The 14,019-nt window shown below is 45.0% G+C and overlaps 2 protein-coding genes and 1 long non-coding RNA gene across 3 annotated transcripts in view; all 3 read left to right on the top strand.

The window, feature by feature from the left end:
* The first annotated feature begins 1,577 nt into the window (after nucleotides 1-1,577).
* Nucleotides 1,578-2,228, top strand: LOC134452591 (uncharacterized). The gene is made up of 3 exons (XR_010035482.1): nucleotides 1,578-1,643; nucleotides 1,740-2,063; nucleotides 2,210-2,228. It is a non-coding gene; the product is annotated as an uncharacterized LOC134452591 (long non-coding RNA).
* A 6,506-nt stretch (nucleotides 2,229-8,734) lies between these two features.
* LOC134451738 (mucin-2-like) lies at nucleotides 8,735-10,315 on the top strand. The gene is made up of 3 exons (XM_063202139.1): nucleotides 8,735-9,367; nucleotides 9,706-10,076; nucleotides 10,228-10,315. Exons 1-3 carry the CDS (start codon nucleotides 9,020-9,022, stop codon nucleotides 10,313-10,315), a joined length of 807 nt encoding a protein of 268 aa, XP_063058209.1. The 5' UTR covers nucleotides 8,735-9,019.
* Nucleotides 10,316-10,549: 234 nt separating this feature from the next.
* LOC134451739 (G protein-activated inward rectifier potassium channel 3-like) overlaps nucleotides 10,550-14,019 on the top strand; it is a 7,106-nt gene continuing 3,636 nt past the window's right edge. Inside the window, exons 1-4 of the mRNA XM_063202140.1 lie at nucleotides 10,550-10,750; nucleotides 11,008-11,111; nucleotides 12,609-12,782; nucleotides 13,546-13,716. Coding sequence (XP_063058210.1) covers nucleotides 10,615-10,750; nucleotides 11,008-11,111; nucleotides 12,609-12,782; nucleotides 13,546-13,716 — 585 coding nt within the window. The 5' untranslated portion in view covers nucleotides 10,550-10,614. The remainder of the gene's footprint in view (nucleotides 10,751-11,007; nucleotides 11,112-12,608; nucleotides 12,783-13,545; nucleotides 13,717-14,019) is intronic.

Here is a 14,019-nt window from a genome sequence, read left to right on the forward strand (position 1 = left end):
CTAGTACTTACTCATAGTTGACCTTGTATTTATCACATCGGTAGGTCCACCTTGTGGCCATGTCCAGAACTACAATTATATGCATTCTGCATATCATATCAGAACAGGAACATTTTACCCGTCTATAAAAACCAACAGTCAATTGAAGTCGTTGTGTCCCAGCTTCGCCAACAGTGGATTTTAGCAGGGAAGTCTGCCTTTAGCACGCTAACAACTTCAAGGCACCACCGAAAACGGAAGCTAAAAGGTAATATTTCATTCAATTGCTTCGATATCCTTTCTGCGGATGTTATTTTTCACCAAGTACAAGTATTAGGGTAATAATGTGTACATCGTGCCGAAAAGCGAGTGCCTGCCAGAACATGAGTGCCCTCATTGAAACCAATGGAAACCGATGACCAATTTTTCAGATAGTTTTTACCCATTTTTGCAGATAAATCCGACACAATTTAAGATGGAAAGCCTATCAATAAAGCATCTACATTCCTTCTGGAAGTATTACAAAGAACTGGTTACAATTTCAGTATTATTTCCATAAAAGAATCGAAGAATTGTCATAACAAATGTTACAGTTTCATTCAAATAGCTCATATTAAGTGGAGGACGAGTAATGTTTCATAAGCATATTTTTAGTTCATAAATTATGTAATTCATTCTGCAAAAAATTGTATAATTTTCTCTCAAAAAATGTCATTGGTTTCAATGAGGGCACTCGTGTTCTGGCAGGCACTCACTTTTCGGCACGACACCGGCAAACGCCGTAGACGGTAATGTTGTTGTTAGCTCACTTTGCTAGTTTCAGATGACATTGAACTGAAGGCTACGGGAAACGCTATAAATGTTGTTATTGTTGTCGTGTCAAAAGGGATTTTGAGATATAACTACGGTTTACTTTATTGACTACTGTTGTTTAAAAGTATGCCGGTATTTGGTCGTTTGCTTATTTGTGCCTCGGTGTTAAAGGCAGCTACTTGACTTGGGTTGAAAACAGTGCGGCCATAGGTAAACAAACAGCTGCTTGCTTGAGCTACATTGTATTTTGTATTAAAACGTACGGACATGAAAGCTTACATTGACGCAATTATGAGTGCTTTCGTACTGTTTGGTTGTATTACACTGTCATACAAGTGTAATATCTGGCGCAGTTGCCACTTCAATGACTTGCAACGTGTTGCTTTGCTGCTACAACATTGTATCTTTCATGAAGGCGCACCAACATCAAATCTTATGAATAGGAGTGATTTGGTACGGTTTGACTGTAGGACTTTGTTATAATGAACTATTAGGCATATCATTGTAATGCCTGGAGCAGTTGCTACTTCAATGCCTTTATATATAGGACTCCCACATGCCATGAGAGTCTGCACTTTTAGAAGTGTACAGTACAGGACCAGAGTCTAGTTATTACAGTTTCCCAACAATTGAAGCTACATTAGCCTTCTGAATTTATAACTGTAGTATACAATCTGTGTCGTCCCCCCTCCTCAATAACTAAGAGAATTGGTAATAGGCCTACTACTGTGTGTGTGTGTGTGTGTGTGTGTTTTTACAGAAGAGATTACATCCTCTGATGCCCACGCTGTCCATCCTGGACACCAGCGCCATCAAAGCAGGTTGAAACTCAGACACAGCTTACAAAGAAGGTGAGAAGAGTACACAAAGCCTGTGCTTACTTACAGCTGCACTACTGTCTAGACACAATGACTTAGCTTTTGTTCCCCTTACTCATCTGTCTACAGCTATGAAGAAATGCCAGCTGATTACACCTACGCTGACCAAGGCACAAGTACTGGGGTGAGATGAGAGATGTGGCACCCTGAGAAGAGGAAGACCATCAACGAGTGGCCGACTGAGAAGAGGAAGACCATCAACGAGTGGCCGAAGGAGCAGTTTGTCAAGTATGCGCACCACTTCACCCCGTACCGTGCTACCTGCAGATGAATGTGGACAGAGCCATCTATGAACAGACAGGGGAGGTTCAAGTCACTCACCTACCTAGAGATGTGGCAGTGGTACAGACCCCAGCTGGGAAGAAGACGCTCTGTCCACCTATGAAACACAAGGTACATATTAATTTAACACAGCTTGTATTAGTTTACTGGCAAGTAGTTTACTGATCATACCGGTCACATCCAGTGGGCTGCTGAAATGAAAAGTGTCATTCACCAGTGTGTATATAATCAATGTTTTTATGCTGTACTATTTACAGGGAGACAGTTACTGGAGGCAGTTGGCACTGGGTTAAGAGACGCCATCTTGTTTGACGCATGGTACAATTCCTGGGAGCCTGAGGACTCTGAGCTGCTCAAGCAAGACATCAAGAGGAGGATGAGGACAGGGGCCTCTTTCTGAAACCGCAGCCCTTCACAGACATGTACAGGAGGAAGAGGTGGAGGAAGGTCCTGAAGAACGATACGATGTGGTTCCAGCCTCCCGAGATGTCTGGTGTGGTGGATGGCAGCACGGTCCCCATGATAGACAACTCTTCTAGTACTTCATGCTGACCGAGGTCCTAGCCTGTGATGCCTGCCGGAAAGCTGCCAAGGGGCCGGGAGACCACACCATCAGCCGCTACCTGTCGTGGGAGGGGAAGATCCTCAACCAGCTGACACCCGCTCACAGAGCCGTGTTTCCAGCTGTGTTGACGCTGCGGTGAGTGTCTGCATGATACACATTACATTCATAAGCTATACTTTGTAAACAGCAAAACAACAGATTGAGTACATATCTAAAATGTCATATCTGATGTTTTTTCTTTGTTTTCTGTGTGTGTGTGTGTGTGTGTGTGTGTGTGTGTGTGTGTGTGTGTGTGTGTGTGTGTGTGTGTGTGTGTGTGTGTGTGTGTGTGTGTGTGTGTGTGTGTGTGTGTGTGTGTGTGTGTGTGTAATACAGGCGTGGAGTGGACAAGTCGGTCATTCGGCTCATGAGGGACCGAACAGAGGGCAACACCATGGCCAAGGTGTGGAGGCAAGTCCAGGAGGGCCACTGCGAGGACTACCTGCAGAGGAAGGACCTGTACACCACCCTGCTCTGCCAATACAACCAGCCTGGGAAGGTCACAAGTGAGTCAGGTCTCATCTTCATCTAAATGTTTTTTGGTTTTTTTAATGCAATGCACAAGATAGATTATACTATATATACCATCACCTCAGTCTTGTGTCAACCACATATCTGTAATGGAGGCAGAAAAAATATGCTAGACACATTCATTATTATTTCTTAATAAATCCTTTTGAGTATTGCGCCAGCAGTGTCTTTAATTGATCACTAGACCATTTTGTCTCGCTTGCTCACTAATTTCACTCTTGTCTCTCCTCCTCAACCAGGCCAACAAGACGGACCACCACCCGACGTACAAAGTCTACAAGTCAGCCGCAGTCTTCGCCTACAACAGGGACGACATTTACTGCGTCATCAAGCAGCTGTGGCTCCATCCTGAACACAGACCAAGGCGCAGGCGTCACCACTGAAGTCCCACATCACCAAGGCCTACCAGCGGATGCAACAGAGGGTGACGGTGGCCGACCCGGCGCTCAGCAAGTTGGGGGTTCCCATCCTCTACCTCTCCTCTAATCTGCGGCTTCCGGAGGAGGAAAGAGGCCCTGTCTGCCGTTAACGTCACTGATCCAGCTCTTGGTGTCCTTCGTCAGCACCACAGCATCAGCGCCACCTGCCAAGCCCTGCTCCTTTCCCCCCTGCTCCTTTCCTTTCCGGTCTCCTGCCAGGTCCACAATCTACAAAAGGAAGAGACTAGAGCGGCCTGGGGTCAACCCACACTAGGCCACAGAAAATACAAGAAAAAAACCTTCTGTGAAACCACTAACAAGTCCACTTTAATCGGGGTGTCTGGGAGGGTTTTCAAGTCATTTGATGACTTCACAAAGACAGTGAGCGAACTCCATTGGGGGACTGACAGTCACAGGCCTCAGAGTGAAGAGACTGATATTGAGGCCCAGAGACTGATCTTGGCTTGACTGAAGTGAACTCTTTTTGACTGATTTTTATTTCTCAGATGTGAACTTTACTTAACTGATGTTAACTTATGTTCTTTCATGGTGTTGTTTGTGTACCGTATATAGTTTCCTAATTACATGTATATAGTTCTCATTTTTCACTTGTTGACTTACACTTGATTTTTTTAGTTTGTTCCCATATTGGCTGTTTGCTTCATGCGGCTCTTCCGTCTTGCCCACTGCTCCTGGTCAGTCTGTCTGTCTGTCACACACACACACACACACACACACACACCCTATCTCTCTCTCTCACACACACACACACACACACACACACACACACACACACACACACACACACACACACACACACACACCTCATTTCAGATGTCTTGTCATGACAAATGTGCACTATATACGTCTTAACTTGTTTACCAAATGAGCCTGGACTTCAATGAATTAACTTTTACCATTAAAGTGCCTTGAATCGCAGTAACCGTGTGTTGTGTCACTTCTTATTCCAAGTCAACACTTTCAATGTTCATGATATGCCATCATTTATAATAACAATAAACACATGAACAGCATGCAACTGTGAAGAAATAACGTTTATTGACTTAATAAACAATGTTACAGAGGTAAGAATGTGCCATTTCACCCATAGTCAATGTCTCCATCACCATGTAGGCCTCAAACCAGCGGGTACACCTATGGAAAGACAAAAAAAAAGAGATTTAGAAGTTGTGTTTACATTTGCATCCACATGTTTCTAAAAATAGCCACACCAATTAGTCACATGACATGTCTCTTTTTTTAAACTTTTCTCTTTTTTTCATGGGTGGGTGGAAAAATAAATCACTCAAATGAAGTGATCAAGGGAAAGCTATGCCATGAATAAAACAGGATTCAATGTCCAACACTCCCAATTCAGCAAAATAGTAGTATAAAACAATAATTTAAGTCTTAATTTGTACATTACCCAAGATTCACCCTGCCACAACAATGCCACATGGCCTGGCAGCTTTTGACAGGTCATTGACCAATAAAAGACCATGCATATGATTCCCCATCCCTCCCCCTCCATGCAGTTGATTGACATTTTATTTACCCAATAATATGCTTCATTTGTCTACATGTCTACATTGGTTTTTGCACTTTGTACGCGCTGAGGGCCGTTCGCTAACTAACACCTCGAGAAAAGTGTAATTACTTACACGGATAAAATCTTCAGACCCAAAGTACCAATTTTCTCTCACAATATCCGTGTAATAAATCCATTTGACATTGTCTTGAAATTATAGTTGAGCTTTAATATTTGTCTTAACAGTTTGAAAACACACATGAACTGATTAAAATAGCTACTAATGGAGTAAAAATTACCTAATATCTGCCGGGGATGCATAGTTTTCCAAGTAAGGAACCTGTTTGAATGAATCGCTTCCTGACCACTGCTTCTCCTGGAGACGCGCAGTTAGTAACTCCTTAAAGTTCCTAGTCCTTGTGTAAATTAAATTATCATTTTAACTTCCGTACATAATATTCATCAGTTGAAACATTTTGAAATGTTTTGTTTAGCTTACATATGAGGAATGTTCATTAAAATGTGAGTAAGATAAAAAAAAATCACTAACTAGTGTTTAAAAATCGATATGGTGCTCTTAAAATAATTGTTCAAGAAGACGCTTTTGCACACCTCTGTAGGTGGGCAGGTGCGTAGGATATTATCCCAGTGGGGTTGTCATTCAAGTGTAAAAACATCGTGTACACTGTCCATTCCACCAACAAACTTAAAATACAACATGAAGAAGGTCGGATGACTGAAACAATGTATTAAAGTTTGTTGGTGGAATGGACAGTGTGCGGGATTTCTTTGCTCTTAAAATAATGAATTCATAGACAAAACCTTAGCAGGTGCGCTGGAAAAATGTCGGTGCGCACATTTCATCCCTCTGGGGCTAAGCCCCCCGTTTCCCAAACCTAGTGACGGGCCTGGCCACAAGGATGTTGTTCATCTTATATACTAACATGTGCCGTAGCAATAGAGCCAACAGATCAATTATTAAGTATGCAGATGACACAGTAATCCCAAGTCTGCTACATGGCAACGAGACTGGTGTGGAAAATCATTCCTACAGATGAACATTACGAAAACAAAGGATATGATTATTGATTTCAGGAGGAACCCCCAGAAAGGTGAATCTGAAAGTAGGCATCAACTTCTTCACATCTACTGAAGTGAACCAATCGTTCTGTCGGCCTCTGTCCTCTGCGGATCTTGGCGCTCAAGGAAATTCCTGCCAGTGGTCCCCATGGCCTGAGCTTGTTGAGGGCCTAGTCCACTGAGACCTATCAGGTGCCAGGAAGGGTGACCTTTGGCGCGCCACTGTGAAGTCATTTGAGATGAATCGTAATCAAAAAGCTGCTACAATTAAATTAAAACCAATCTGACCTGCCTATCTATTCTCAGTACTGTTGTATGTCCTGTAAAATTTAATTAAAAAACCCAGGCTGAATTTTCATTGTCTGCATTGGTCCTGATGATTTATATTAGTGGGGGCGTTGGGAAGCCCTAGGGGGGCATTGAGAAGGATACAACTGAGAGGGGGCGGTGCTTAGTTGTCATTGAGGTGCATTAGTACATTTTATTTTTTGATACTAAGGGGAGGCGTTGGTGGGCTTATGATGAGGTCAAGGGGGCATTTGTTCAGAAAAGGTTGAGAACCAATTATTTATATAATTTACAGTATATATCAAGACACACATCCAGACATTCTCTCACATCCAGATGTAGTACACGCACATCTAAGAACGTTTTCTGCCCTGATTTACTGCCCTATGAGCTTGGATTACCGTTCAAATTAAGTCTCTCTCTCTCTCTCTCTCTCTCTTTCTCTCTCTCTCTCTCTCTCTCTCTCTCTCTCTCTCTCTCTTTCTCTCTCTCTCTCCACACATCTCTGTCTTTGCAAGCATCTCTTAATCTTGTGAGTTCTCAGTAGTCTGGAAGGAATGCTATCTTCCTTTTTGCCTTGTGTGTTTCACCCAGATTGATCTGTGTTCCCATTCCGATCCTTAGTGTTCGGGATGTTATGGTAGTTAGTCATTAGGGTGATTGTGATCTTCGGGATTGGTTGATTGATTTATCAGGGGTATTGCACCGGCGTTCCAACAGCAGTGCCTGAGCACGTCTAGACCCCAGCCATGTCCCACAGGTGTTAAGAGAGACCGAATTGACACACACCCGCACACCCTCACACACACCCGCACATCCTCACTTCTTTATTCATAATGCAGTGGGGTGGTTAGTCGTTAGCCATTGTGTTCATCAGGATTGTTCATCAGGACTCTTAATCAGGATTGTTCATCAGCATTTTTGCACCAGTGTCCCCACAACAGTGGCTGAGCACCTCCATCGCTCCCCTGAGGACCCCCCGGACTCGCACAGGTAGGAATGAAAGTGTGTGCGGGTGTGTGTGAATCTGTTTTGAAAGAGTGTGTGGGTGTGTGTGAATCTGTTTTGAAAGACTGTGCGGGTGTCTGTGAATTTGTTTGTCCCATGTATTACGAATGAAAGTGTATGCGTGTTTGTGTGTGCAGGTGTGAATTTGTTTGTCGCATTTATTATGTGTGTGTGTGTGTGTCTAGGTCTCTCAAGTTGTGTGTCTCTCTTCATATCTCCTTTGGGAATTCCAAAGACAAAACCACTTGGGTGTGTGTGTGTGTGTGTGTATGAGTGGGCCAATTTCTGATTTTTTTAAACTTATATATTTTTCCCTTTTTTGGCAAATTTTGTTGTTACTGGTATATATAAATTCAAGAACGTCTTTACTGACAATTGATGGTTCAGGATTGTAGCATCTTGTTCACTCTTGCATGATGTTCTTGACTCTGCTTCTTGCTTCCTCTCCTCAATCTAATCTGCTCTTAATCCTGGTGCCAGTACCGATGCTTATCTGTGTGTGTGTGTGTGTGTGCGTGTGCGTGCGCGCGTGTGTGCGCGCGTGTGTGTGTCGTGTGCCCATTGCTAACAGTAACCCTAATCCCAATGCCATGCTGTCCGCACCAGCCAGATTAACCGCAGATTACAGTTTAGAGAAAGTTACAGATACTTGTGTACCCAAACGCAGTACCTTGGGGGAGACATAATATAATATAATATAATATAATATAATATAATATAATATAATATAATATAATATAATATAATATAATATAATATAATATAATATAATATAATATAATATAATATATAATACAGAGTACCTTTGTGAGGGATACATGTATAGTCGATTTTCCCTAAAAACCTTTATAACGTGCATACGCTACTATTATTCTAACACAGTATAAGAGTCATGGGGAATTCTCCATGGTCATTACGTTCCGACCTAATTTTTTGTCACGCCGTCAAAATCTTCAAATAATTATCAAAATGTATGGATGTGTTTGATAATAGCCTATGCATCAGCTTTTTCCTTTTATACTGAAATAAATCATGTCTATCATTTTTCACTCTCTTTTCCGTATCGCAGTCCTTTATTCAATACCACATCTTGTTTCAATTTTGGGAATGACAATAAAAGGATGAATTAACAAAAAAAAATCACCACAGCTCTGCGACACACCCAGGACCCCTCCGCGACTGACTTTTGGTTCCCAACCCACCAGTTAGGAAACACTACATACAATATAATACTCTTGCCAGGAACCATTTGCTTTGTTGTTTCTCTATTGTCTGTAACTGCTGAGTGTGTGTGGCCTACTGTTAGTTCTCTAGATAGCATCAGTCAAGTAAGTCAGGACTCCTCGTTACTACTGCATCTCAGTATCTCCTCAGCCTCTGTTCACAATGTCAATACCGCAGTTCATACTGTCCTCTACCACCATGGCATAGTTTGGTGTGGGTGTCTGTCTGTGCGCGCGCGTGCGTGTGCGTCTGTCTGTCTGTCTGTCTGTCTGTCTGTCTGTCTGTCTGTCTGTCTGTCTGTCTGTGTGTAAGTAGAGATACTTCAGTAAAATAAATTGGTGCGTGTGTGTGTGCGATCTTCCCTTTGTGATTCAGTGGCATCACAATGTCTCAAGAGCTCACAACCCAGCAGGACCCACGGCCTGTTACTATTGGACAGCAGGACACCCAGCCTTTTCTTATTGGACAGCAGGACATAGCCCCTTTTCTGATTGGACAAAGCCATGCGTCTCCAGTGTTGTCCTCCACAAGAACGTGGGACACTTCTCCTGCTATCATCGACCAACAGAATGGGTCCTCTATGCCAATTGGCCCACATCATGGTTCTCCCGTTCGATTGGACCCCAGAAGGAACTCTGTCCCGCCTACCCAGCCCCTCCCAGCCAAACAGCTGCTGGCATATCTGCCCCGCCCCAGCCCCGGCAAGACCAGATACACACCCTACTCAAAGACGGTAAACAAACACACACACACACACGCACGCACGCACGCACGCACGCACGCACACACGCACGCACGCACGCACGCACGCACGCACGCACTCACACTCAGGCAAGGCAGGCAGGCAGCCGCTTGAGGCCATCAAGCCCATAGATAGTGAATAACAGCCCACACTTTACCACAGTAGTGGCAATTTTGTATCAAATGTTCATTCTCTTGCATTTTCGCTTGGGACCCCACCTGACCCTAGAATTGCCACTGCACATAGTAAATGTATCTGTGGGCGTTTGTGTGTGTGTTTGCGTGCCGTGCCTGCGTGTGTTACAATGTGTCTTTGCTCTGGGTTTCCAGGTGGACATGAAGGTGGCTGCTGTGGTAGTGGCGGCCCTAAACTCCCACAACGTTCCTGATCCATCACCACACAACATTCCCTCTGCATCCCACAGTATCCCAACAGCATCTCAGAACTTAACCCTTACATCCCACAGCATTCCCGTTTCATCCCCCATTATTCCCCCTACATCTCACACTATTTCCGGTAACTCAAACAGTATTCTCTTTCCATCCCACTCTATTCCAGCTACAACACACGGTATTCCAACAACACCTCAGACCATAACTCTTATATCTCACAGTGTTTCCACTACCGGTACACCCGACATGATTCCAGCAACATCCTCCAGTATGCCCACTATGCCCCCTCTGTATCCAGCTCCCCCCTCGTATCAACGCCCCCTTTCCTTCCCCTCTCCCACATCACAAACCCCACATCCCTCTTCCCAACCCCCCCTTTCTCCACCTCCCCCCTCCTCTCAACCACCACATCCCTCGTCCTCGTCCTCTCCTCTCCCCCTTGCTCCCCCCTCCTCAAAGTACTCTTTTCCTGCTCCCTTCGCCAAGCCTGCACACCACCCCCGTCGCACATCCCAACCAACCCCCCTCGCCCTCCCCCTCCCTCTAGCTTCCCCCTCCTCCCAGCCCTCACCTCTCCCTCCCCTCTCTTCCCCCCAGGTCCCCCCCACCCCTGTTCCCACCCCCACCCTGACCCCGATCTCCACCCCTGTGCCGGTTCCGGATGTGTCGGTTCGAGAGGAGTCGCGTCGGCCCTCTACTTCCCCCTCTTCCCAAGCCCCTCTCCCACCACTCCCTACCGCCCAGCCCCCCTCCATTCCAACCACCACCTCCACCTCCTCTCCTGTGTCTCCTGCTGCCGTGGTTCCGGTCCCGGAGGCGTCGTCTCGAGAGGAGTCGGGTCGCTCGATGCGTTCGTTCCGTGCGCGCCACCTGAAGCGCCTAGTGGCCACCCGCTGGCAGAACACCGTGCTCGGAACAGACCGCGCCGCCGCCGCTAAACCACGCCCCCCGGAACCAGACCACTCCCTCTCCGACCCCTTAGGTACACACACTGTTTACAACGGTGGATTGTGTGTGTGTGTGTGTGTGTGTGTTTTCTTTCTCATGGAAGTGTTTGTTTATGGTAAATACTGTACATGTGTATTTATGGTTGTTTGTAAGTGTAAACTGGTGTGTGTGTGTGTGTGTGTGTGTGTGTGTGTGTGTGTGTGTGTGTGTGTGTGTGTGTGTGTGTGTGTGTGTGTGTGTGTGTGTGTGTGTGTGTGTGTGTGTGTGTGTGTGTGTGTGTGTGTGTGTCAGCCACACCCAACATCCGGCGAAAGCCGCGTAGCAAGCTGCTGGGAGATGAGGGGGCTGGGACTGGTGGCTTTGGAGCAGGAGCACGCCAGCGCTACGTCACCAAGGTGGGTACTGTGTCAACCTGCACCCCATCCAGAAGCATTACACACTATTATACTGTAGGATGTTACCATGTAGTGCAGTGTTTCTCAACAGTTTCTCAGGGCTGCCGTGGAAACATGGCTGATGAATAAATTATGTAATATAATACATATTTGTCTTAATTGATCAGTTAATGCTAGTCAGTGGAATCTTTCATCTGCCATTTACGCACAATAAAGTAGATATAGGTATATAGATATAGTCAGCTGCAACTTCGAACGTAGGTTGTGTGACGTCTCCAAATGTGTTACTTTTCTAAGCTTGTGTGGTATCGGATGCGATGCCATGTTACGGCTTGTTGGTTGGGGTGCCTTGAAATATTTCATGAATTGAAAGGGTGCCTCACCTAAAAAAAGGTCGAGAAACATTGATGTAGTGTATTCTGATGTAATTTAGTCTAATGTTATGAAAAGTGTTTTGTGTTAATCTGGGCCCCATCAAGGATGAGCGGTGTCTCCTGTCCATTACTCTAAACTAGTATTATCATGTAATGTGGTGTAATGATATGTAGTGTTATCTATAGGAGGGGAAGTGTTGTTTTAGCCTGGGCCCCACTGAGGATAAGTGGCGTTTCCTGCCTCTCTTCTATTACGTTTCACAGTAGGATGGGTAACATTTTACTTGATATGTTCCTGCATAACACATTCATAGAAGCTGTTATAAAGTCTGCATGAAGCATTCATGATTATTTCATCATGACCCATTTATACCAAACCTTCCATGAACCTAGCGGATGGAAGGACAGCAACTTGTCAAAATAAAAGTTATACAAAGCAGCATTGCAGGCAGTGGTGTAGTCTACTTTTTTGAGGTGGGTATACTGTATATTTGTGCTATTCAAAACAATGGATCAATCCATTTTAAGTGGGTATACTGAAATCCCTGAAATTTAGAAGTGGGTATACTCCGTATACCCGCATTCTACATAGACTACACCACTGATTGCAAGTTTTGTTCTGAACCCTCAATGATTACTGAGAGGGGGTTAGATGATTCAGTGGCACATGCCACTCCAAGTGCACTTTGTCGAACTGTGCCTGGACCAAAACCCATTCCTGAACCTTAACTGTCAGTGAACAATGTCCACCAACCTAAAACATAGCCATCCTTTGGCATGCCACCTCTCCATGCCACATGCCACTAAATCATCTAAGTCCAACTGGATTTATGGAAACAATCATGGAAATAGTCATGAATCCTTCATTCAATGTGCACAAAAGCTGCTATGGATGTGTTGTGCTGCGACACATCAAGTAAAGTGTAATATTTATAGGCTATACATTCACATATTGCATATTTTTTTTCCGCGGGGGAGAAACCCCCGAACACCCAATTATCACAATCCATCTCTGGCCATCCCCCCGGTTTGATTTTACAACTCGACCACTGAGTGTAACCGTAAGATGTTTGCCATACAATAGAATCTAATCTAGCATAATGTAATCGAATGTCATCACTAGGACGGCAAGTGCCGTGTGAACCTGGGCCCCATCGAGGATAAGCTGCGTTTCCTGTCGGACATCTTCACTACGCTGGTGGACCTGCCGCTGCGCTGGTTCCTGGTGGCGTTCTCCACCGCCTACCTGTCCACCTGGCTGGCCTTCGCACTGCTCTACTACCTGGCTGCCCGGCAGGTGCTGAATAACTGTTATTCATTATTATAAATAATTATTATTCCTGTCAGATCCACTCTTGTCAAAAATGAGACGGGAAAAAGAGATACATTTCAGAAGCTTTATTTCTGAATGCATACATTTGTGTTTGGGGGTATGGCTCTGTTCAAAGGAAGTTCCCCGGCTTCTCTGTGAGCTCCATGGAAGCCAATACAGGGAACAGCAGCATCCTCAGGTGGAGTGCCTTCCATTTAGCTGGACTGGCAAAATACCCCCCAGAACAGAGCAAGCAACAACAACATGACATTGTTTGGTAATGATCAGTCTGGTGGAGCAGGGGAGGTGGTGGGAGCAAAACAAGCAGCAAAAAGCAATGACAGGAAAACAAATTTGGTAGTTTAAATAAAGCGCGCCAAATGTCAGCATCCAATTGCGAGCTGCAGCTGATTAACCAAAGTGCAGCTGATTAGTGGAGAGTTGTATGGGTTGGGTCGGCGTTAGCCAGTAGGGAAAAGGGTGCGTTGACTACGTGGTCTGCCAGAACTAACGCAGGTTCCTTCATTAATAACGGAACCATTTGAACTGTATTTTATTTTTTATTTAATTCAATTGCTTAGGTATGGAGTGTTGTCCTATTGTCAACTTGCATTTTTGTCCTAGATGGGGTGGAGTGGGATGTTGTGTTTGTGTATTATGCGCTTTTGTAACCGTATCAGACGTACTGTAAATGGCACCGAATAATTTTCCGAAAGGACAATAAATATTCTATCTATCTACCTATCAGCACGGGGACCTGCCACACACGTACGGGATCGACGGGCATGACAGTGACACCACGCACACGCCCCACGCCACACGCCCGTCACACGCCTGCTTTGAGAACATGGATGGCTTCCTGGCCGCGCTGCTGATGTCTGTGGAGACACAGCGCACCATTGGATACGGCAGCCGACAGGTAAGGTGTCACACACACACACACACATATACACACACACACACACACACACACACACACACACACACATACACACACACACACAGACTAAGCATACTATTGGCTAACTCAGCCGACAGGTAAGGAGACACAGCGTACCATTGGTTAAACCAGCCGGCAGGTAGGGAGGAGTAAGGGTCCTGATAACTGTTTCTGATGGGCTATGGCAGGTGCTGTAGGGGACAGCACTGGTTTAATTACTGTTTCCATTAGCTAGGGATGAAAAAGGGACAAATTCCATTGTCTATGAGGAGATTTAAGCGT

The sequence above is a fragment of the Engraulis encrasicolus genome, chromosome 7 (genome assembly GCF_034702125.1).
Source record: "Engraulis encrasicolus isolate BLACKSEA-1 chromosome 7, IST_EnEncr_1.0, whole genome shotgun sequence".
NCBI classification, from domain to species: Eukaryota; Metazoa; Chordata; class Actinopteri; order Clupeiformes; family Engraulidae; genus Engraulis; species Engraulis encrasicolus.

Bases quoted from the DNA above. Each gene is read 5' to 3' on its own strand.
- LOC134451738 (XM_063202139.1), top strand. From the start codon at position 9,020: ATGTCTCAAGAGCTCACAACCCAGCAGGACCCACGGCCTGTTACTATT. The intron at 9,368-9,705 runs GTAAACAAACAC...CTGGGTTTCCAG, and splicing joins ACACACCCTACTCAAAGACG to GTGGACATGAAGGTGGCTGC. The intron at 10,077-10,227 runs GTATCAACGCCC...CCCTCCTCAAAG, and splicing joins CTGTATCCAGCTCCCCCCTC to TACTCTTTTCCTGCTCCCTT.